The following is a 22,140-nucleotide window of genomic DNA, read 5'->3' as shown; positions in this document are numbered from 1 at the left end:
CCCGGCTCCGAGGGCACCGCGCTGGCGCCGCGCCCGGCCCGGCCCGGCCCGGCCCGCCCCGCGCCGGCCCCCGCCCCGCCCCGCCCCGCCCGGCCCGGCCCGGCCCGGCCCGCTCGGGGCGGCGGTGGCGGCGGCGGCGGCGGCGCGAGGCTTGCCCGGGCACGCGGGGCAGCGCTCGGCCCGGGACCGGGACCGGGACCGGCCCGCGATGTTCTGCCGCAACCAGCGGAGCCGCGTGACGGTGGCCCGGGGCTCGGCGCTGGACCTGGAGATCCGCCGCGGCCGCTGCAGGCTCAGCCTCCTGGACCAGAGCCCGCAGGTACCGGCCCTGCCCGCCGACCTCGGGCCAAGCCCGTGCAGCCGGCGCGGGGGCGGGGACCCCGGCGGGCCGCGCTGCTCCCCGAGCGGTGCCCCGGCCCTCCCGAGAGAGACCCGCCGACAAACGGGTCCTGGAGTGGCGGGGAGACCCCTTGCCCCGGGGCTGGGGCGAGGCAGGGGGCATGAGGCCCAGGCGCGGCCCCCCCGCGCCTTTCTCTTCTGGCCCGCAGCTGTGCCCAGCGCCAGACCGGGCGGCAGGGAGCAGCAGGCGGGGCCGAGGGGCTGACGCCCCCACCCCACCCCGGCGTGGCGGCCTGGGCCACCAGGGCCTTCAGGCCTCGGCAGGCCACGCGGTGCCCGTGGGTGTCTGGGCGCTGAGCCGTCTGCCCGCCCGCCCGGGGCCCGGGGGTGGCTGCCGGGACGGGGGCACAGAGCCCACCCCGTGCCCCCCAGTGCGGGGGTGCAGGGGACCCAGGCCGGGGGTCTGGGCTCAGCGGGGTGGGCAGATCCCGCCAGCTCCTTCCCCACCATGTCCCTGCCCCCACACCCATCAATGAGTAACCACCCATCCGGCTCCCGCCTGGAGCAGAGGCTGCTGGGTGCTTCCGCCCCCACCCCAAGGTGCTGCATCCTAGCCCCCTCCCGTGCAGCCTGGGGGGTCCCAGGGTGGGCTGGGCCCAGCCGGCTCAGCCGGTGAGTGGGAGGCTTGTGTCTGTGCGGGGCGAGGGTTAATGCCCCCTCCCCGGGGGGGGGGGGTTGCTGGTCCCGCCCTGTGCAGGTGGGACAAAGGTGCCATTCTCTGCTGGAGCCCGAGGGGGGGCAGTGCCTGGCGCTCAGCGATGGGAAAACACCTGTTTGGCCAGAAAAACATTAGTTTCCGGTTCCCTCCAGGACAGCAAATACAGCCGGGTTTCCCGGGGGTGGGGGGTGAGCAGGGTCAAGCCTGAGGCCCCCCATGCCTGCTGGGCCTGCCTCTGGGTGGGGCGGAGCTGGTGGGATTAGGTGTTGGGGGGTGTTGGTGCAAGCAGGGCTGGGGTGCCCGCCCCCGTGTGTGCAGCAGTCGTGGGCTGCCCCGTGGCTCTGGGGCACGGGGGAAGCAGGGCCTGGCGGGATGGGGGAAGAGAGTGACCCCTGAGCACTGTGCCTGGTCAGGCTGGTGCTGGGGGGCAGAAGGGTGCTGGGGAGGGCGGGGGTCCCAGCTACGGAGGAGGGAGACGGGGTCAAGGGCAGTGGGCGATGCTGGACGGACCCGGCCTTGCTCCTGGGAGCACCCTGACACCCCGCTCCGGCTCTGCTTTCCAGGCCCAGGGGCAGCTGGCTGGAGCCCTGCGGGGCTGCGAGCTCTGGGGCAGGCCGCGGTGCAGGCAGGTGGAAGGGGCTCACAGGGGTGTTGCACCAAGGGCACAAGCAGGGCTGGAGGCTGCAAGACAGGTGGGCCCTAGTGATCTCGAGCCCTGGCAAGGGGGGTGACGTGGAGAAGGATGGAGCAGGGCCCTTCCCAGGGACCAGCAACAGGACTTCACTGATGCCGGCAGCTGCAGCCACAGGAGGAAACCCCAGGAGGGCTGGGGGGTGCGGGCTGAGCATGAGCCGGGGTGGAGGTGGCTGCGACAAAGCCAAGGGGAAGCCAGGGTGGATCCGGGCACAGGCAGGGCCAGGGCCAGGGCCAGGGCCAGGGCCAGGAAGTGTGGATTGGAGACCAGGAAACACTTCGTCCCTGTGCAGGGAGGGTGGCCGTGGCAGCTGCCAGGGAAGGGGGGACCTGCATCACTGGGGGGTGCAAGGAGAGGCTGGACGGGCACTGGGGGATGATCCGGGCGCAGCGATGCCCGTGCTCTGCTGTGGGGTGTCCCAGGCGCCTGGGCTGTGCTGGTTCCCCCTTCTCCCCGTTTTGTGTCAGGCGTTTTTAGGGCGCTGGCGCTGCTGCAGCCCGGGCTGAGGATGGGCTGGGCTGTGCCAGTGCTCCTGCTACACCGACCCTGCAGGGTCCTGGCTGGTCCTGGGGGGTCTGGCCCCCGTGCTCAGGCTCAGCCCACCACTGCACTGGGGCACGGAGGGATTTCCCCCTGCTCAGACTGGTGCGGACTGGGGGGGTTCCCCTTCTTCTGCAGCGGGGGCACAGCCTGGGCCTGGCTCTCTGCAGCGCCCGTGACCCCCCGGCACCAGCAGGATGTTGGTGGCTGCGGCCCCCCTGCATCCCGGGGGCAGGGGCAGGGGTTGATGCCTGGGGCTGTCAGGGTGACTGTTGTGTGGCTCCGAGGTCAGACGTGGCGTTTGTCTGGGCCGGTTTGGATGGGGCTGATCCTGCCGCGGGCAGGGCTTGGGCTGGATGTGACCCCGCGGCTCTGGGACTCCGTGATGCGCTGAGGGGCAGTGGGGATCTGGCCGCAGGGCCTGTGGATGGGGCAGGAGCAGGGCCTGGCTGGACAGGCCTGAGGGGCCAGGGCCGGGGCTGCTGGTGGGGGGCACTGCTGTGGTGGCGGGGCAGCGCAGGCACCCAGCAAGCAGCTCCGCGAGTGCACTAAAGGTGGAAACGTGACCCCCAGGCCTGGAGCAGGGAGGGGGAGCAGCGCTAGATCGGGACAGAGCTAGTAGGTCTGAGCAGCGGGATCTGGTGGTGGGCTGTGGCGTGTGACCCCCGGGACCCCGTGTCCTTTGTGCTGCCGGGCCTGGGGCACAGGCAGGCCTGGGGCTGCGACCCATGATGGCTCCACATGGGAAGACCCCGGGAGCTGCGGCAGGATCCGGTGCGACGGCAAAGGCATCCCGGATCCAAGGGGGACGCGCGTGGAGCGACACCCCGGCACGAACCAGATCCGAGCTGCGTCGGGGCCGCCCGGGGCTGCCAGCACCGGGGGCTATTTGATGCGGTTTAGACCGCCAGTCTCTTTGGGTCGCCTGCGGATGGTGGCTGGCGGTGAACGCGCACTGTGGGGAGGGAACCGATGGTAAAACACCCCGAGGGGTGGGTCCCGCTGGTCGACTGTCTCTCGGCGCGTCGCCAGCACGAGAAGACATCAACGGAAAACAGTCTGGAAGGGTAACTCGCGGGCGTCCGGCGCTCCGTGTCTTCATGGCGGCTTTTTATAAAGGCTAAAAGCTAAAAGCTTAAAAGCGTAAAAAAGCTAAAAGCCTAAAACCGCCACGGGTAGGGCAACCAGCGCCGTAAAGATGCCAACAAATTACGGGGGACACCAGAAGAGAAAACAGGGTGTGCTCGTGCGGGTCACAGGGTCAAAACGAGTGCTCCCCCGGGGGCACCGAGCAGAGACCCCGGCCAGCGCCCAGCGGCTCGCGAACCGAGGGAGCTCGCCGGCGGCTCTGCCCCCCGGAGCCGCGCGAAGGACTCCGAGGAAAAAAGCCCCGAGGGCGCCGGGAGCCCTCCCGGCCAGAGCCTCCTGCCTGGGCCGGCAGGGGACGAGCCTGGCCAGCGCCCGGAGGAGGCTGACCAGGAGGGCCCGGGCCTTGGCGGGCGGCGGGGCGCCGGCGTCTCCCCCTCGGAACGAACGGGCGCCGGTCAGAGCCCGGCTCGAGCGGGGCCCGTCGCGACCGCCCCGTGCAGGGGCCGCCAGCCCAGGTGCCCGGTGGCCCTGGGATGAGGTCGGAGGACAGGTCTGCCACCGGGCCCGTCGGCCTCGCCCTCGCCGAGGTGGTCCGGCCAGGCGGGGTCGTGCGGCGGACGAGCGGGTAGAGCTGGCGCCGGTGGGCCGCAGGGAAGCGGACCGAGCTAGCGTCCCCCAGTCTGGACGGGTGGTGCGCCGGGAGCGCCCTGGCCCCCCGCGAGCCGGGTCCGACCAGCAACTCCCCCGGCGGGGGTCTCGGGCGGGGCCCACCGTCTCGCAGGACCCGGTCGACGCAGGCAAGGGCGGCTGCGGGCAGCGCGGCTTTCGCCCCCGGGACTAGGCGCGAGCAGGTTGCGCGGCCTACGGCGGAGCCCGTGCGCCGGGCCGGCGCCGCGGGGCTCAGCCATCCTTGCTCGGGCAGTCCAGGAGGTCTCCGGTCCGGGTGATGCCCACCCGGGCCATCCTCCGGGGAAGGGGACCGGGCGTGCCCGTGGGCCGCGCTCCGGCGGTCGCGCCGGGGGACAGGAAGGAGCCGGGACCGGGGCGCTGCCCCCCGGCCGGGCCCTGCTCGAGCGGGCGGCGGGGAAGGGGCTGCCGAGGGGCTCGTGCCGGGCCGGGGCCGGGGCCGGGGCCCGGGCAGGCGGAGCAGCCGCTGCAGGCGGGGCCCGGCGCCGGCTCCCCCCGAGGGGCGGCGGCGGGGGCCGGGCGGGCTCGGCATGGACCTGCCTGCGCCCCGGCGCGGGGGGAGGAAGCGGCAAAGCCCGCGCCGGTCCCGCCCCTGTAAGCGGAGCCGGGCGGGGCGGCGCGGGGCGCGGGGCCGCCGGGCGCGGGCAGGTAGGGGCCGCGCTCCGCACCCGCCCCGCGCCGCGGCCGCCGCCAGGGGGCAGCACGGCCCCGCCCCGCCCCGCCCCAGCCCCCCGAGCTTCAGGGGGGCCCTCCCTGGTCCCGTGGCTGCGTGGGGGCCCCTGCCCGGCCCGGCGCCCTCCCGCCCCCCGCACTACGGCTTGCACGCGTGGGGCTGTGCTCGGCCCCCCGGGCCCCGCGGGCGCGTGGCAGACCCCGGCCCGGCCGGCGGGTGGGTGCAGGGCCCCCCCGGCTGCGCGGCGGGGGCGGCGGTGCCCTTTGCCTGCACACTGGCTGCTTGTTGTGTGGGAGGAAGCAGGAGTCCGCGGCGGGAATGAAAGGGCCTTTTCTCCTCTTTGCAGCTGGGCCGCGGCCGGAGCGGCCGGGCAGGGGAGCGCCAGGCCCCGCGGGGCCCGGGCCCAGCAGCGCGGGGACTGCGGGGATCTGTCCCGGCTCCGGCCCCCCGGGCGGCGGCAATGGGGCTGGGGGGCGTCCCGGGCGGCAGGCGGGGGCCGTAGCGGGCCCCCGCGGGCCCGGCGGCGAGGGCAGCGATGCAGGACAGGCTGCGCATCCTGGAGGACCTGAACATGCTCTACATCCGGCAGATCGCGCTCAGCCTGCAGGTAGGCACCGCGGGCCGAGGCGGGAGCCGGGGCTCGCGGGGCCGTGGGCGTGCGGGGGGGCAGCTGCAGGCCCGGGGCCGGGGCAGCACGTGGCAGCGGCGCGGGCGCGTCCGTGTGTTGCAGGCAGCCGGCTCCCGGCCCCGCCCGCGGCGGCCAGCTGGCACCGGCCCGCTCGGGGAAGGCGGCCCCGCGTGGGCCTGGCTCTGTCCCCCGGTTGCGGGGCACAGCTGCCCCCGCCCAGACTCCTGCGTTTCGTCCCCGGGCCCTGGGGCAGGAAGGGCAGGGCTGGGAGCCCGGGCTCCTGGGTCCTGTCCGGGCCCTGGCGGCTGGGGGCCCGTGCTGGGGGCGTGGGGACACAGGCAGTGGCAGGGGCCAACGGCTGTCGGGCGGAGGGGGGGTCCTGGCTAAGTCTCTCAAAGCTGCTTTTAATCAGACACCGGCGCCTGCGCCTCGTTTCCACGTGGCTGTGCCTTGCAGGGGGCGGGGGGTGCAGCAAAGTGCTGGGGGGGAGGCGGAGTCGGGGGCCCTGGAGCCCCTGACACCGGGGGCACTTTGGGACCGTGTCCGTCTGTCTGGGTCAAGACGCTTAATCGGCTTGTCCCTGTCCCCTGGCCTCCTCCGCACGGCCTCGGCTGCCTGAGCTCGCCCAGCTGTGGGGGCGGCAGGGGGGTGCCAGGGCCGGGGAGGAGCCCCCCTGGGGTCCTGCCCACGGCTGGGGCTGCTCTGGCAGAGCTCCCACCCACAGCAGGGGCCACCCCGGCCCTGCGGTGCCTTCAGCCACTCCCTGCTCCAGGGCTGGGGGGCTCGCTCGGACCCCTAGCTGGGGCACGCGTGCTCCAGGCAGGGATGCAGGCGGGCACCGGGTTTGACCCCGGGGGCTGTGCTGAGCTGCTGGGTGGGGTGTGGAGGGGGCGGGGGGCAGGAAGGGCCCAGCCCCTTGCACCGGCTGCGGGCAATCCGATTAGGCGCCTGAGCAGGTTTGCCCTAACGGAGCCCCAAGCCCGGGGAGCTCCCGCGGCTGCAGCCCCCAGGGCCCAGGCTGCCAGCCTGCCCTGCCTAGCCCGCGCCGGGGGCTGGCACCTGCCGAGGGGAGCCCCGGGGGTCCCCATTGCAGGCTAGCAGGGCTGGAGCCCAGCTGAGGGGGGGCTCCGAGCCACCCCCTGCCCCGCTGTAGCTGTCTCTGGGGCTGCATCTGCCTCTCACCCCACGGTGGGGGGTGGCAGCTGTGCCCCTTCCCCCCCAGAGCTGGGGGCAGCTGGGGCTGGTCCCCTTGCTGGTGCAGCTGCCGGCAGCCCCCCCAGCCCCGCCGCATGCCCCTGGCTGCTATTTATAGCCAGCCGGTGATGTCACCGTTTCCTTGATGCTCTGCGCGTGTGAAGCGCTGGAGCCGCCGGCTCGGGCTCGGCTCTGCTCGAGCTGCCTGGGAACGGCTCCGGCTGCTCCCGCTCCCGGGGGGCTCCCTGGCCTTGGCCCCAGCTGTCGCCAGCCCTCGTTGCTGCTCGGGCCGCAGCAATGGGCCCGCCGGGGGCGCGCAGCTAGGAGGGGGCGCCCGCCGCCGGCATGGACAGCTGCAGGATTGGGAGGGTGAGTGCCAGGCGCCACAGAGCTGCGGCAAGGGCAGGGGGCCTCGCCATGGGGGAGAGCAGGGGACCCCCCAGCAGCTTGAGGCCAGGCTCGGGGGCACGTGGAGGCTGCGGGGCAGGGGGTGCTGTGCCAGGCCCCCCGGCTGTAGGCCTGCTGCGGGCGCCGGCAGGGATGGGGTAGTGTCCGCTCAGCAGGTGCTGGCATCTTCCTCCATGGCTTAGCAGCTGTCCCCGGCGGGGTGGAGACAGGGTCTGTCCCACTCTCTCCTCTGGCTCCCTGGAGCTGCAGCCGGGCGCTGTGCGGGGCATGGCCACCCCCAGCCTTGGCCGGAGCCCAGGGCACCTGGCTCTGGGGCGGACCTGGCTAGGCCTGCGCCAGGTCCCTGTTGCCTGGGGAGGGGGCACAGGGGCTCCGTGCCCCCAGGACAGCTGATCAGGATGCCCGGGGAGAGGCCGGGGAGCTGGGCGTGAGCAGGAGGCCGTGCCAGGAAGCGCCTACACGAGGGTCCAGGGGTAACGCTCCACGAGTGCCGCCTCCAGGCTCTTGGGGCGTCCGGCGTTGCAGGGGCCGCTGGGCCTGGGGGCGCAGCGCCAGAGCAGCGAGGCTGGTCCTGCCACCTGGGGCTGCTGGCATGGGGGCAGCTGGGGGACGCGGTGCTTGGACTGGGGGCAGCAGCGAGCCCCGATCTGACTCCCTTGGGGCGCTGGGCCTCGGGGGCCATGTCTGGGGGTGGAGGTGGGCTATCTCTGGAGCCACCAGTGGCTCCCTCCCCTCGTATTCCTGGGGGTGCAGAGGCCTGAGTGGATGGCAGGGGGCATCACGCAGGCCCAGGGAGCGGAGGGTTGCCTGGTAACCCGTGTCGGGCGTGGAAATATTTATTTATTTCTCCATGGCAGCAAAGGATGGGGAGGAAGAAGCCACCCCCCCGCTCTTGCGTGTGCATCAGGGATTCAGGCCAGGCCTGTGGGCCCAGCCCAGGATTGGGCCCAGCTTTACACCCCGGGGAGGGGGCTAGATCCTGCCTGTCCCAGGCCCTAGCTGGGCCCCCCAGGCTCAGTCCTGCCTGGAGCTGGTGGGAGACGGGGAGGGGCCAAGCCCCACAAGGCACCCGTTGTCCAGCCGCCCCCTCCTGCTGCACACAGGCCCCTCTGTGCCAGCGCCACGCGCGGGGGCCGCATCTCAGCTGGGCACAGTGGTGCTTTCTTTCCCCCGAGCCGCTCTGTGCAGGCGGCTGCACAGGGCAGCTCGTCCCCCATGGCACCTGCAGCCCTGGGACCCCGGGGGGCCTGGCCCCAGCTCCCTGCAGCCCCCAGTGCCGGGTGCCCAGGGCCACGCTGAGCCGCTCGGTCCCTGCAGGACACGGACATCCAGAAGAAGATCGACCACGAGATCCGGATGCGGGAGGGCGCCTGCAAGCTGCTGGCCGCCTGCTCGCAGAGGGAGCAGGCGCTGGAGGCCACCAAGAGCCTGCTGGTCTGTAACAGCCGCATCATGGCCTACATGGCTGAGCTGCAGCGCCGCAAGGAGGCGCAGGTGGCCCAGCACGGAGCCCGCCGGTGAGCCCCCCGGGGCCCAGGCAGGGGTAGGGGGCTGGGTGGGGGGAGCCCCAGACCCTGCAGGCCCTGGCTGGGGTGGGGGCCGGGGCGCTTGACACTGGTCACAGCTCCGCGTTCCCCACAGCCCCTCGGACGCCGGCCCCACGGATGAGCGCTCACCCTGCCGGGGCAGAGTCTGCATCTCAGGTGAGCGGGTCCGAGCCCGCGGTGGGCGCCGGGTGGCTCCGGCGCAGCATGGGGCTCCAGGCACGGTGCGCGTCCAGCCCGGGCAGCTCCCTCCCAGCCAGGGGCCTCATTTTGGGGGTGCTGTGTGACCCAACAGGGCCTCACACCACAGGGAAGGGGCTCCTTAGGGCTCCTTACGGCTCGGCTGGCGTGCCTGGATGAGGCCTCAGCCAGTCTTTATTGGCTGGTACGTGCTCAGAGCCCCCCGGGCCGCGCCTCGTGGCCCCCATTCATCCCCACTCACTGCTGGCTTGCCTCCCCCAGACCTCCGGATCCCCCTGATGTGGAAGGACACGGAGTATTTCAAGAACAAGGGAGGTGAGCGCAGGGTGGGGGGGCGGGCCGGGGGGCCATGGGGCCAGGCATGACGCTGGCGTGTTCTGTGCCCGCGCAGACCTGCACCGCTGCGCCGTGTTCTGCCTGCTGCAGATCGGCGTGGAGATCTACGACACTGAGATGGTGCTGGTGGACCGCACGCTCACCGACATCTGCTTCGACAACGGGGTCCTCTTGTAAGTGCTCCCGCGCGGGGATCCCTGGGGGCTTCCCCAGAGCCCAGGTCCCCTGCCCCACGCCCCACAGCACACCCTGCTGGAGCTGGCAGAGCTTGTGCCCCGTGCCGGGTGCACGGAGCTGCATGCTCCCTGCGGCTCTCGCTATCCACAACGCCCCACGGGGCTTCCCTGCAGCCCCCCTGACCCCCCACTGCTGCTGCTGTGAGTCTGGCCTGGGCCCCGCTCCTGTGGGCCCCAGCAAGGTGGCTCTGGGGCTGGGGGCTCCGTGTGCTGCCCTGGTGCCCAGCAGAACCACGAGCTCCTGGGACAGGCCGCCTGCCAGCGTTGGCTCCTGGGATGGGGACAGGCTCTGGGACGATCCCCAGCCCGCAGCTCTGGGGAGCCCAGGGGGTTTGGCCCCGTCAGAGCAGCTCTGGGCCCGGGTGACCTCGCTGCAGGCTGTTCCCATGTTGCAGAGGAGGGCAAACCCCCCCAGTCCCGACGAGTCTGAGCAGGGGGGAAATCCCTTCCTGCCCCAGTGCAGCGTGGGGCTGAGCCTGAGCGCGGGGGCGAGACCCTCCAGCCAGGACCCTGCCGACACGGGGGTCTCTGCGGGGTGCAGCACGTCCTCGGCCCCCGTCCTGACACCGGCACCCCCGCAGCTCAGAGGCCGGCCCTGACTTCGAACTGAAGGTGGAGCTGTTCAGCGCGGGGCTGGAGGAGGACTCCGCGCTGGGCAGCGCGCCCAAGAAGCTGGCCAGTAAGCTGAGCAGCTCGCTGGGACGCTCCTCGGGCCGGCGTGTGCGGGCGGCGCTGGACGGGGGCCCCGGCAGCCCCGTGAGCAACGGGGGCAGTGGCCCCCTCCTGCTGCCGGCCCCCAGTGTGGCGTGAGTACCCCCACTGCCCCCCCGTGCGGCCCCTGGCCCCGTGCCCGCCCTGACCCCTGTCTCCTGCCGCAGGGGCCCCAAGTATCACCTCCTGGCCCACGCCGTGCTCTCGCTGGCCGACGTGCAGGATGGCTTTCGCACCCACGACCTCACCATCACCAGCAGCGGTAAGGGAGGGCTGGGGGTGCGCGGTGGGCCAGGGCACGGGACTCGGGGCGTGCGCCCCGGTGACCCTGGCTCCGCTGTCTGCCCCGGCAGAGGAGAGCTCCTTCTGGCTGCCCCTGTACGGCAGCATGTGCTGCCGCCTGGCCGCCCAGCCCAGCTGCATGTCCCAGCAGATGATGTGCGGCTTCCTCAAGCTGCAGGTAGGTGCGGGGCTGGGGCCGGGGGTGCACGCCGGGGCAAAAGGGTGGTTTTGCTGGTTGTCCCCGGGCTGCAGAGATGAGCGCAGGCGGGCGTCTCCCAGGCTTTGCTGGCTGCCATGTGCGCCCTGGGAGGAATTTTCTGAGTGTATATTAAATGCCTTTGCAGCAGCATATTGATGGCCGCACCCCCCTGCTTTCCCTGGGACGGGGCAGGGGCGATGCCTGGGTCTGTGTCGGGGCGACTGTCATGTAGGACACAGGGTTTGTCTAGACTGGTTTAGACGGGGCTGATTCTGCCTCAGGCAGAGGGTTGGACTGGATGTGACCCTGCACCCTTCTGCCATCGTGACCATGGCTTGGACAGGGCTGGTCCTGCCCAGAGCAGAGGCTAGATGAGCTGTGACCTCCCCCTGAGGGCCTCTATGTCCTGGAGATGGGTCCCAGTACTGTCGCCTGTGAGTTTTCCCTGTCCCTGCCTTGCCCCCGACGGCCCTGCCAGACTCCGTGCCCTGGGGCCACGATGGCGATCCACCCAGCGCAGCTCTGGGATCAGGCCCGACATGCTGGCCAGGAGCCATTTCCGTCTGGCCTCTGCTCCCTGCACCCTCTTGGTACCCAAGAACTGTTTCCACCCTGTCAGCATAAGTGAAGCGAGTTTCCCAGGTCTCAGGGGCAGCTTCCCAGCCTGCTACAGGCTCTTTTCAGCCTCCCCACAGAGAGGGGCTTCACAGCCTGCGGGGTCTGGGGTGCGGGGGTCTGGCTGGCACCTGTCGGGCCCCAGGTGTGTGCACACGTGTGTTCTGGCACCCTGCCATGCGTGACAGGCCGTGTTTATCTGGTAGCAGGCGGGCGAGCCACAGAGCTGGGCCCGGCTGTACTGCGTGCTGCGTGGCACGAACCTTTTCTGCTACCGCCGGCCCCAAGATGCCGAGGCCCACGTGGAGCCAGCCTTCACCATTGCCATCAACAAGGTACCAGCTGGGGGGCAGTCCCCTAGAGCCCAAATTTGGGGCTCTCCTGCCCCACCTGCCAGCTGCAGCTGGGCAGGGGCTGCACGCGGGGGTCACGGTCCTGTCTGCAGCGGCCGGGGAGAGCGGGTCCATGGGGAGAGCGGGGCCAGGACTGAGCGGTGGCTACCCCCACAGGAGACCCGCATCCGGGCCACAGAGAAGGATGCTCGGAGCAAGCTGCACAGCCTGTCTGTGACCAACCGCTACGGGGGCGAGGAGGTGACCCACACGCTGCTGGCCGAGAGCCGGGCTGACGTGCAGCGCTGGATGGAGGCCTTCTGGCAGCAGTTCTACGACATGAGTGAGCTTCAGGGCAGGGGCAGAGCCCAGGGGCTCCTGGGGCAGGGGCAGGGGGTGCGGTCTCCGTGGGACCCGCAGTGCATGGTGCTGCCTGCACTCTCATGCACGAGGACACCGTGTCCCCAGGACCCGTGTTGCACGGTCCTGCCTGCACCCACATACATGGAGACGTGGTCTCCCCAGATCCATGGTACATGGTCCTACCTGCACCCTCATGCACGAGGCTGCTGCCATCATCCCCAGGCTCCATTTTGGGGCAACCAGCCTGGAGGGGTGCCCTGATGTGCCCTCTCCCCCACCAGGCCAATGGAAGCAGTGTTGTGATGAGCTGATGAAGATTGACGTGCCCTCCCCGCGCCGGCCCCCGGCCATGCTGGCCAAGCAGGGCTCCCTGTACCACGAGATGGGTAAGGGGCTGGGGGCCGGGGCACGGGAGGGGGGTCTCCGCTCTGTCCGTCTCCGTCTCCTTTCTGCAGGGCTCTCGCCCACCCTCCACTAACCTCCTGCTCTCGCTGCCTGGGCGCCCATGCCCGCTGTGTGTGTCCATCTGTCTGTCTGTAACTGCCTCCTTTCTCTCCATGCCCCCCGCCTGCCCCCGCCCACCACTCCCTGCCTCTCTCTGCCCCTCCTGCCTGCCCCCGCGCTCCAGCTCTGGCGGGCCCGGCCCTGCCACCCGCAGCCGGCGAGGGGCTCCTGCTGCAGGATAATGCAGTCTCCGCTGAGATCCGGGCGCTGCTCTCGTCCTATTACAGCGACAGGTGATGTACCGCCGGGCCCGGCCCAGGACTCAGGCGGCACCTCCGGGCCCCACAATGGGCGATGCCAGCACAGGGGGCTGCGGGCAGCTCCCTGTGATGCCAGGCCCGGCCTCCCCCCATAGGGGCACTGTGGGGGTCTGGGGCAGCTCCAAGCTACCCCAGGTTGGAGGCGCTGCGGGGCCTGGGGCAACAAGCTGGGCAGGGGGGCATCTGGTGGCTCCTCCAGCCCCACCTGGGGTTACTCTGGGGGTTGGGGGGGCAGCTCCTGGGCACCCCAGCAGGGGGTGCTGCGGGATGGGGGGCACATGCCGACCCCGTGCCATTGCCCCGCAGCTATTGAGCCTGCGGACGACATCGAGGCGGTGACAGACATCCTGACGCGGCGCACGGCGGGGCTGGAGCTGCGCCCAGGGCTGGGTTGCCCGCCGTGGCTGGCGCTCTTCGCGGAGCCCCTGCCTGGCGCCTCGGCCTCCGACACCGACAGCGCGTCCAGCAGCAGCAGCCCGCGCCCTGCACGCCCGCCCTGGGGCCGGCCCCGCACCCTGTCCCTGGACGCCAAGCTCAGCACTCTCAAGGGGCGTGCGGGCCGCAGCCAGGCCCCTGCCCCGCGCCTGCCGCCCGGCCCCGCGCGCTCCAGCTCCAGCTCCTCCAGCAGCCCCGACTGCGAGCGCCAGGGCCACCGGCCCCCCCACGCCCAACTGGACCCCCATGCCTGGCTGCAGTCCCAGGTCTGAGCCACCACGCGGGTGAGCCCCGGGTTTTTTGGGGGGCCCAGCTGGGGCTGCCCCCCCACTACATGCCCTGACCCCCTGCTAGCTCTGAGGCTCCTAGGGGCTGTCTGCCCCCCAGCAGGGACGGGGGCTGCAACAGGGCATCCCTGTCTGCACCCCACAGCCCCACGGCTCTTGGGGAACTGCTGGCCCAGCCAGGCATGCAGCCCCCGGGCTGGAGCCCAACCCCCCTGGCCCTGGCTCACTGCCCCCACCCCAGGGTGCGGGCACAGGGGCCAGGCTGGGGCACTACCCCTGGCACAGAACTGGAAGGCTTTGGCCCACTTTGGGGGGACGAGGGGGTCCTAACACCCCCGACTCCAGCTCAGCTGCTTTCCTCACCCTTCTAATCGCCCTGGGCCCGAGCCAGCCCGCGCCCGGCCCCTCTGCCCACGCCGGGGCCCCAGGCCGTGTGCAGGTGCTAATGCAAGGGGCAGAGCTACGGCCCCCGGGAGATGGGGGGGGGCAGGCCTGCCAACTCATTAATATGCATTAAAGTCTATTTAACGTTCGCAGTGTCTCATTCTGGGTGGCGGAGGGGGCCAGGCGCTGCACCCAGTGGCCAGCGTGGGGCACAGGGACCCCCCCCAGGCAGCCCCTCCGGGCCCAGCACGGGCTGGACACTGCCTGGCTCCAGGCTCATGTTGCTTGTCCAGGGTGCCCATCTCGGCTGGTCCTGCCCCGCTGCGGGCCACGGGGCAGGGGCAAAGCGGGGCAGCCCCTGGCCCAGTGAAGCTGGGCACCAGCCTGGGAGCACTGCCAGTGCGAGGCCTGCACCCGGCCCCCCCCGAATGCGGGCCCCCCCAGACACAGGCAACACGAGCCCTTCCCTCAGCTCCTTTATTAGGCGGGGAGGCTGCAGCAGAGTGGGGGGGAGGTGCCCGGGGCGGGGGGAGAATCCTTGTGCGGCGGGCCAGGGGTGGGGGGGAGCTGGTGCCCAGTGTGGGGGTGCCGGGTGCAGGGGGTAGAGCCAAGCTGTGTGGCGGGGGGAATTCCCCGGCCTACGCGGTGCGGGGGGGCGACCCCATGGCATCGTCCGCACCCTCCAGGGCCGCCCGTCCATCGCCGCCTTGCAGCAAGCGCCACGGCGCAGCGCCTGCGAAGAGACCGGGGGCGTGAGCGTGGGGCGAGGCGGGGCCGGGGCCAGGGGCGGGGGCCGGGGTGGGGGCAGTGCCGCACCTGCTGTTTCAGGGTCCCAGGCTGCGTGCTGCTGGAGCTTGGAGCTGAGGCTGGGATCCCCCTAGAAAGCAGGTGGGAGGGTGGGGGGGGGGCATCGGGCCCAGCACACCGTGCTGGATCCGGCCTTGGCCCCAATCCTGCATCAGATCAGGTACCACTGGGCCTGAGCACGCTGGATTCGGCCCCACCACCCTGGCCCAGGCATGGCGTGGGCCCCGGCCTCTGCCCGGGCTGGGGGCTGAGCTCCCTGCTCTGGGGCCAAGCCACGGAGCAGGGACCTCCCGCACCCCCGGCCCCGGTACCTCCTCGGGCGCCGGCCAGCTCCTGTCCTCCTGCCCGCCGATGCCGTTGTGCCCGGGTGTCGTGGGGAGCTCCGGGGCAGGCCCTGGTGCTACCTCTCCATCTGGGGGGAATTGGGGTGATTTAATGGGGGTGTGAGTGCCCCCCACCACGCAGCCCAGTGCCACCTCCAGCACCCAGGCTGGCAAGGCAAGCTTTGGGGTGCTGGCTCCATGTCCCCTGCACCCCACAACCGCGTCACTCACCAGCCGTGGGGTCCTCGGCGGTGTCGGGGCCGGGGCTGGAGGGAGCAGGACAGCCCAGCGCAGGATCCTCCTCTACCAGGAAGGGGGCGGCAGGGTCCGAGTGCAGCCCAGGGCTGGGGGGGCTGGGGGTGTCCCCCCGACCCATGGGCATGGGAGGGCAGAGGAAAGACCTGGGCTCGTCGGGGCTGCTGGGGGGCAGAGATGCCAGGATGGGTGGTGGGGAGGGTGGAGGTGGTGACCTGGCTGGCGGGGGGCTGGGGCCAGAGGGCAGAGGTCTGGTCCCAGGGGGGCTGGGGGGAGGTGGGGAGCTGGTCCCTGGGGGGCTAATCCCAGGGGGGCTGGGGGGAGGTAAGGGGCTAGTCTCAAGGGGGCTGGTAGCTGGGGGCTCCATCTCAGTGGGGCTGGAGGGGGGCAAGGGGCTGGTTCTGGGGGGGCTGGCAGGGGGTGAAGGTCTGGTCTCAGGGGGGCTGGAGGGGGGCAGAGAGATGGTCCCCTGGGGACTGGGTGAGGGTGGGGGGCTCAACCCGGGCGGGCTAGCAAGTGGTGGAGGTCTGGTTCCAGGGGGGCTGGGTGGGGGGCTAGTCTCAGGGGGGCTGGTGGGTGGCAGGGGGCTGATCCCAGGGGGGGTGGCGGCAGGTGGGGACTCCACCCTGGTGGGGCTGGGGGGGGACAGGGGGCTGGTCCCAGAGGGGGTGGCAGGGGGTGGAGGGCTCAGCCCGGGGGCGGCAGGGGGCAGAGGTTTGGTCTCACGGGGGCTGGCAGGGAGTGGGGGCTCCATCCTGGTGGCCCTGCTCCCAGGGGGGCTAGGTGGGGGCCTGGGGGGGCCGGGACTGGGGGGGGCCGCGGCCCGGAAGGCACCAGGCTCAGGCACGGAGGCGCAGGGGGGCGCGTCCGGGCGGCGGAAGATGTAGGCCGACTCGGTGAGGCTGCGCTGGTAGCGGAGGAAGGGCCGGCGCGGGGCCCCTGCGGGAGCGGAGACCGCGTCAGCGCCGCCCTCGCCCGCACGCTGCCCCGCGCGCGTCCCAGCCCCGCTGGGCCCGGGGCAGCCGCGCTCACCAGGGGGGGCACCGAGGGGCGCAGGGGTGCCCGACGCGGAGCCGGAGCGCTCCCTCTGGCGGAAGAAGTCGCGCGGGTTTTGGGAGCGCTGGGACACCAGCACGGCTGCCTCCTGCGGACACAGCCCCAGTCAGCAGGGTCAGGGGCTGTGCCCCCACCCCGGCCCCCACCGCGGCCCTCAGCCTCACCGCGGCCTTCTCAATGGACTCGCTGCGCCGGAAACGGTCCCGCGCGGCTTCCTCGTGCTCCCGCTGCTGCTGCTCCTGGTGCCGGAGACGCAGCTCAGTCCGGAGACCCCTGCCCAGCCCCAACTCTGCCAGGGGGTCTCCAACCAGCCCTGGCGAGGGGGGCTCCTGCCCCACTCACCCATCGCGCCTTCTCCTGGCGGCGCTCCTCGGCCTCGCGCCGTGCCTGCTCCTTGCTGCGGGAGAGACGGGGTCAGGGCCGGGCAGGGCCAGGGCCAGGGCCAGGGCCAGGGCCAGGGCGGGGGCCACCACCCCAACTCACCGCTGCTCCTCGATGAGCTGCTCCTTCTCGCGCACGCGGCGCTCGCGCTCAGCTGCCTCGCGGCGCTCGCCTTCCATGCGCTCACGCTCCCAGCGCCGCTGCTCCTCGGCTGCGCGCCGCCGCTCCTCCTCCTTGCGCTGCTCCTCCTCCCGCTGCAGGTGCGACGCAGGCGCTAGCACCGGAGCCCACCGGCCCTGGCCCCAGGCTCCCTCCCCTGCGCCCCCGGGACCACGTGCAGGGGGCAGCTTGGCCCCCAGCTGGGCCCACGGCACGAGGTCCGCCGCGCTCTCACCTCGGCCTGGGCCCAGAACGAGTCTCGCTTGGTGCGGCGGATCTCCAGCGCCGGGTTTGTCTTCCGGTAGTTGGTGCCCTGGGGGGGGAGACAGGCATGCGTCTGACCCCCCGGCGGCCCCCCCAGCCATTGCCAGGACCCCCCCCCTGGGGCTGTTCAAAGCCAAGGGCGATGCTGGCAGGTGGCCCCAGCCCCAGGGCTGCTGTTGCCCCCACACAGGCAGCACAGCACATCCCAAGCACATCTGACGAGCGAGGCGCGGTGTTAATTAATGCCCCCCCCACACACAGACACACACACACACACACGTCCCCACCCCACTCACCACCAGCTCCTCGGCATCACGGGTGGGTGTGCGACGGGCGCCAGTGCCCGCAGCAGGCGCGAGGCGCGACAGCACACGGCGCAGCCCCTCCTCCGTCACCTCCTCGGTGCGCCGGGCGCTCAGCACCAAGCTGGCCTCCTGCCGGGCACTCCGTCAGCCGGGACCCCCAGAGACCCCTGCCCCGTGTAGCCGCTCCCGGCACTGGCACCCCCAGGCTCGTGCTATTGATAAGCTCCTGGGAGCCAGATGTGTGGAGCCAGGCCACCGGCAAGGGGGGCACGGAGGCAACGACCCCCCCATATCCAGCCCCCAGCGCCAAGGGGAGAGAGGGGTGAGTGGGACAGGGGTGCAGGCACATGGCAGCAGGACGGGGGCAGGGACCCCCCCACCCTGGCGGCGGCCCCGGCCAGCTGGCGCCGGCGCAGGGGCTGAGTCAGCAGCGCGGGGAATGTGCTGAGCCCAGCGCGGCCGGCGGCTCCCCGGGCCCTGGCGGCCCAGGCTCCAGAGCAGCCCCGGCCGTGCTCGGGCCCCGTGCTCGCCTCGTGCTCAGGCTCACCTTGAAGAAGGCGCGGACGGCCGGGAGGTGCGCGGCACAGCTCTGCCGGTGCGGCTCCGCCACCCGCTCGCCCACCTGCACGGGCACGGGCATGGGGTCAGCCAGCACGGCCAGCCCTGCCTTGCCCCACCCGAAACCCCCTCCCCACCGCCGCCTGGGACCCGGCTCCTGCAGGCTCTTCCCCACCGGGGCCCCTCGCTGCCCCCCACCCTGGGGGCCAGGGGCTTAATGAGAGGTGATCAAGCAGTCCCTTATCAGGCTGGGGCCCAGATGAGCAGGCTCCAGGGACTGTCCTGCCCTGCCCGGGGCCACTGGGGTAGGGGTGCATTGCACCCCCAGATGTGCCCCCAGCCCAGCTGAGCTGGGAGGGGCAGGGGCCCGTCTGCCGCAGGAATGGGAAGCAGCTGAGCTGGGCGGGAACGCGGCTGCCAGCGAATGAGTCAGTGTGGGTGGGAGCCAGGCCCACCCCTGCGCACACCAGTGCACGCTGGGACCCCCAGCCCAGCCCCTCCCGGAAAGCACCCAGCCCTCCTGGGCACACCAGTGCACGCTGGGACCCGCAGCCAGCCCTTCTGGGCACCCTCAAAAGATCTCCAAGACCCAGAGACACCCCAGCCCCCCCAAGGGGACCAGAAGCCAGGCCTGCCCCCCCTCACACCCCAAGCCCCCTCCCCACACACTCACCCAGCTGATGAGGATGACGCGGGGCTGCCCGGAGCTGGGGTCCAGGACGCGGCACAGGCCGTACATGACACTGCTGCTGGAGAACTTGGTGGCCAGCTCGTCCGGGCCCCCAGCTGCAAGGCGGAGTCAGTGGGGGGGGGCCGGTGGGGCAGGGGTGCTGGGGCAGTTGTCCCCCCAGCAGGCAGCAAGGGGGAGACGCGGCGGGGGGTGGGGCAGGCACTGGGGGCAGCATGGCAAGCTGGGCAGGGTGGTGCTGTGCCCCCTGTCCTGCCCGAGGGGGGCACCGGGGTACCGGGGGCCTGTCGGTGCGGCGCGGCACGCTCCTACCTCCCGAGTCGAGGAGCTTGAGGTCATTGTGCTTCTCGTAGGCGAAGAGGGCCCTGGCGGGAGACAAGCGCGCCGTGAGGGGCCCAGCCGGGCCTGCCCCACACCCTGCAAATGGGCCACCCTGGGGCAGTTCCTCCTCTGCCCCCTGCCCCAGCCCCCCACCCCTGGGTTCAGCAGAGCCTCAGCACCCAGCCCCCCCGCACCAGGATCAAGGCTGCCGCGGCGGGAGGAAGTGGTTTTCCTGCAGGAAGCCAAGATGTCAGACAGGAAAACATGGGGGTGGCAGGGCCGCATCCAGCCCGGGGGCTCCCTGCTGCCGGGGACTGGCTCGGCCTGGGCAGGCAGGGGCAGGGGCATCGCGCTCGCTGCGGCTCCCTCCGGCTGGGCCGCGCCGCGCCGCGCCGGGGGAAGTGCAGCCACAGCACGAGGGCGGCCGCGTGCGCGAGGCGGAGCAGCTGGGCCTCGGGACCCAGGCCTTGGGCACAGCCCCGTGCAGCCTGGGCGGGGGCAGCAGCCGCAGGCCCGCAAGCCCCAGGACCCTGGCTGCCCCAGGCTGGACCCAACCGTGCCCCCCTCCCTCCGCAGCTGGTGGCTCTAGCCCCTCGGTGCCACGTGGGGGCAGGCCAACGCCCGTGTCCGCCGAGCCCGGCTCTGGGGGGCAGCCAAGCCCCCGGGCCGCCCCCGCATTGCAGCCCTGCTCCCCTGTGTGCGGCTCGGGTTGCACGCGTGTGCCAGCGTGCTGGGCTCAGCACCCGGCCCTGTGCCCGGGCAGAGGGGACAGGCCCAACACGGGCTGGGGCCGCCCCCCCGCCCCAACGCGCCCAGGGCGGCGGCGGGGGGATGCTCGGTGGTGTCTGGGGGGCTGGGGGGGGCGCTGGGCTCCCCCCCGCGCCCAGATGAGCCGGCTCAGGCTGGCCCTGCCCCTGCCCCTGCCCCTGCCCCGGGTTAAGCCGCTTGGAAACTAAGTCCAAAATCCACGGCTGTTTCATCACCGCTGTCCCCCGCCCCCCCGCCCCGCCTGCGGATCTGCAACCTCGACACTTTCCGCCTGCGGAAATCCCGCCGCGGGGGCGGGGGGTCTGGGGATTGGGGGTCCGCGGGGGTCCGCGGGGGCGGGAGCTGCGCTGACAGCCCGGCGCGGGGCGGCGGCGGAGCAGCCTCGCGGGCGCCGAGCCCTCGGGGGGGGGGGGGGGGCAGCGCCCGGGCGGCGGGGCCGCGCCGGGTGACCCTGGGGGCCGCGCCGCGCCCGCCCCGCGGTGCCCGCCGCGCCCCCGGGCGGGCACGACACGGCCCGGGCGGGCGAGCTCACCAGTCGGTGGAGGCGCGGCTGCCCAGCACGTCCTCCTTGGCCGCCAGCAGCGCCAGGCGGTGCCGCTCCAGGCCGACGGTGCCCATGGCCGGAGCGGGCGGGCCGGTGGCGCCGCGGGTCGGGCACCGCCTGCCCCGCCCGGCTCCGCCTTCCCCGGGGGAGGGACCGGGAGCCCGGCCCGGCTCGCGGCTCCGCGCCCGCGCGCCGGTTCCGTCGGGCCCGGGCGGGGCAGGACCGCGGGGTCCCGTCTGCCCCGCGGGGGCGGGACGCCCGCCTCCTGTTTGCCCCTGGGGGGAGCAGTCTGCGGGAGGGGGCTGAGCCCCTGGTCCTGTTTGCCCCCAGGAGGCCAGGACGCCCGGGTCTCTCTGCCGCGGGGGGTGGGGGCAATCGGGCAGGCAGCGGGGGCAGCCGGGACGCCGGGGTCCTCCCCCTGGCAAGGAGGGGAGGGGAGCGGAGCAGCAGGGGTCAAAGGGAGCCGGACAGCAGGGCTCCTCCCCGGGGCGGGGGTCCTGCTGGGCGCCAGAGGAGCCGGGACACGGCGGTTTGCAGCGGGTGGGCCCCGGGCCCCGGGCCCCAGCCGGGTCTGCTCCCGCGGCGCGGGCGGCAGAGACCGTGCCCTACGGCTCCTCGTGCCTGCACGGGCCTCGGCCCGCGTGTGCGGCGCCAGGGCGGGGCCGTGCAAGGCGTGCGCACGTGTGCGCGAGGGGCAGGGCTCGGCCCAGCCCTGGCAGGAGCTCGGCATGACCTCACCCTGTCGGCCCTGCCCTTATTTGGGCAAACGGAGCCTGGGCCAAGCCGGAGCCGCCCGGGGGGGAAGGCGGGAGCGGGCGGCCCGGCTGCGCGGCTCCGGCTCTGGCGCCGTGCCCACGACAGCCCCCCGTGGGCCTGCCCCAGCCCACCCCCCTTGCCCCTCGGGCATTTCCGGGCGGCCCCCCTCGTGGCCGGCACGCGCTGCCGCGGGGGCAGGACACCCGCGCTGCATGTGCCCGGGGGAAGGAGGCGGGCGGGGGTCTCCACGGCCCAGCTGCGCAGAGCAGGCACAACCCCCGCCCCATCCCCCCCGGGGGCCTTGATGGGTGCAGCACCCCCCACCCAGACCGGGCCACAATGCCCCCCACTGCCCCAGGGCCTCGGCGGGAGCAGAGCTCTGGGACCAGGACCGCCCCGGCTGCAACCCGGGGGTCTCTGTGGTCCCCTGCAGACCCCGCAGCCCAGCTGGCCCCGGGGCCCGGGCTCTGCCTGGCGTCACCCACCCAGCCCGGCCCTCCACCGCTCTGGGGTCAGGGTCACCCCACGCCAGCGGCCCTAATGCCCTGGCTGGACGGCAGCACGCCAGGATTAGCGCCCCGGCCCTGCTGCCCTCAGCACCCGCAACAAAGAGGGGATTAGCGCCGACCCCTCCCCTGCGTGGGCTGTCCTGGGGCTCGGGCCGGGGGCTGCCCCCAGAGGGTCTGAGCCAGGCAGGCCTCATCCAGAGCCGCAGCTCGTTAGCCGGGAGCTGGGTCCCTGCAGCCTTGGGACCCGTCCTGGGGCGCCGCGGGGACTCTCGGGCCTAGTCCAGCATTGGGACCATCCCAGCGCCTGTGGGGAGCGGGCAGGTCCGGGAAAGGGCCCCCGGGACGGCTTTGAACCAGGATGAAAGAGGCCTGCTGACGTCAGCTCCGCAGAGCTTCAAAGGGCCGCAGGCCGGATGCTGCCGAGACCCCGCGGGGCGGCGGGGCCTTGGGCCCAGGGGGGCCTGATCCGTCCCGCTGGAGCAGGCCGGGCCCCCGGCTGCGTCCTCGCCCCTGCCCCTGCACACGGGCCGGGGTCACATCCAGTCCTGAGGCAGGATCAGCCTGCGCAAACCCCCGCGACAAACCGTGTGTCCAGTCGCCCCCGCACGTCCCCGGGCACCGCCCCCACCCCTATGACCGGGCAAGCAGGGGGCACGGCCGCCGGGGGCCGTGGGCACTGCAGAGAGCCAGGCGCAGAGGAAGGGGAACCCCCGGCGTGGACCGGTCTGCACCGGGGGAAAGCCCTTCCCCCGCCAGGGCCCTGCGGGTCGGGGCAGCCGGCTGCGGC

The 22,140-nt window shown here is 73.0% G+C and overlaps 2 protein-coding genes across 9 annotated transcripts; one reads left to right on the top strand and one right to left on the bottom strand.

Annotated features, from left to right (window-relative positions):
* Window positions 1–83: 83 nt before the first annotated feature.
* RTKN (rhotekin) lies at window positions 84–13,807 on the top strand. Of its 8 annotated transcripts, none has more exons than XM_090035242.1 (13): window positions 84–319; window positions 8,288–8,487; window positions 8,612–8,673; window positions 8,977–9,030; window positions 9,107–9,224; window positions 9,869–10,093; window positions 10,166–10,260; window positions 10,352–10,458; window positions 11,301–11,429; window positions 11,604–11,769; window positions 12,071–12,175; window positions 12,418–12,526; window positions 12,860–13,002. In XM_090035242.1, the coding sequence occupies exons 1-13, from the start codon at window positions 209–211 to the stop codon at window positions 12,864–12,866; spliced, it is 1,488 nt and encodes a 495-aa protein (XP_089891368.1). In that variant the 5' UTR covers window positions 84–208; the 3' UTR covers window positions 12,867–13,002. The 8 variants fall into 8 exon arrangements, with proteins under 8 accessions (XP_089891368.1, XP_089891369.1, XP_089891367.1 ...); XM_090035245.1 differs by lacking the exons at window positions 84–319; window positions 12,418–12,526 and adding exons at window positions 4,576–4,715; window positions 5,087–5,347 and having other exon boundaries at window positions 12,860–13,807; XM_090035244.1 differs by lacking the exons at window positions 84–319; window positions 12,418–12,526 and adding exons at window positions 4,774–4,956; window positions 5,087–5,347 and having other exon boundaries at window positions 12,860–13,807.
* A 315-nt stretch (window positions 13,808–14,122) lies between these two features.
* LOC149869929 (uncharacterized) lies at window positions 14,123–20,308 on the bottom strand. The gene is made up of 14 exons (XM_090035238.1): window positions 20,077–20,308; window positions 18,768–18,820; window positions 18,441–18,553; window positions 17,757–17,831; window positions 17,201–17,338; window positions 16,876–16,953; window positions 16,584–16,735; window positions 16,443–16,497; window positions 16,265–16,339; window positions 16,077–16,188; window positions 15,021–15,983; window positions 14,778–14,878; window positions 14,476–14,536; window positions 14,123–14,392 (listed from the first exon to the last, which is right to left on the bottom strand). Exons 1-14 carry the CDS (start codon window positions 20,160–20,162, stop codon window positions 14,298–14,300), a joined length of 2,157 nt encoding a protein of 718 aa, XP_089891364.1. The 5' UTR covers window positions 20,163–20,308; the 3' UTR covers window positions 14,123–14,297.
* Between the last annotated feature and the right edge of the window lie 1,832 nt (window positions 20,309–22,140).

This window comes from Crocodylus siamensis, chromosome 2 (genome assembly GCF_052110815.1).
Source record: "Crocodylus siamensis isolate JL-2025a chromosome 2, ASM5211081v1, whole genome shotgun sequence".
NCBI classification, from domain to species: Eukaryota; Metazoa; Chordata; order Crocodylia; family Crocodylidae; genus Crocodylus; species Crocodylus siamensis.
The sequence above is the reverse complement of the archived record's forward strand: the minus strand, read 5'-3'. Positions and strand labels throughout refer to the sequence as shown.

What these genes read in the sequence shown, in the direction of transcription:
- RTKN (XM_090035240.1), top strand. Translation starts at nt 209, where the DNA reads ATGTTCTGCCGCAACCAGCGGAGCCGCGTGACGGTGGCCCGGGGCTCG. An exon ending in GGGCAGAGTCTGCATCTCAG is followed by an intron (nt 8,674 to 8,976) that starts GTGAGCGGGTCC and finishes TGCCTCCCCCAG; the next exon opens with ACCTCCGGATCCCCCTGATG. An exon ending in GCAGCAGTTCTACGACATGA is followed by an intron (nt 11,770 to 12,070) that starts GTGAGCTTCAGG and finishes CTCCCCCACCAG; the next exon opens with GCCAATGGAAGCAGTGTTGT.
- LOC149869929 (XM_090035238.1), bottom strand. Translation starts at nt 20,162, where the DNA reads ATGGGCACCGTCGGCCTGGAGCGGCACCGCCTGGCGCTGCTGGCGGCC. An exon ending in GCGTCATCCTCATCAGCTGG is followed by an intron (nt 17,832 to 18,440) that starts GTGAGTGTGTGG and finishes GTGCCCGTGCAG; the next exon opens with GTGGGCGAGCGGGTGGCGGA. An exon ending in CGTTCTGGGCCCAGGCCGAG is followed by an intron (nt 16,736 to 16,875) that starts GTGAGAGCGCGG and finishes TCGCACCTGCAG; the next exon opens with CGGGAGGAGGAGCAGCGCAA.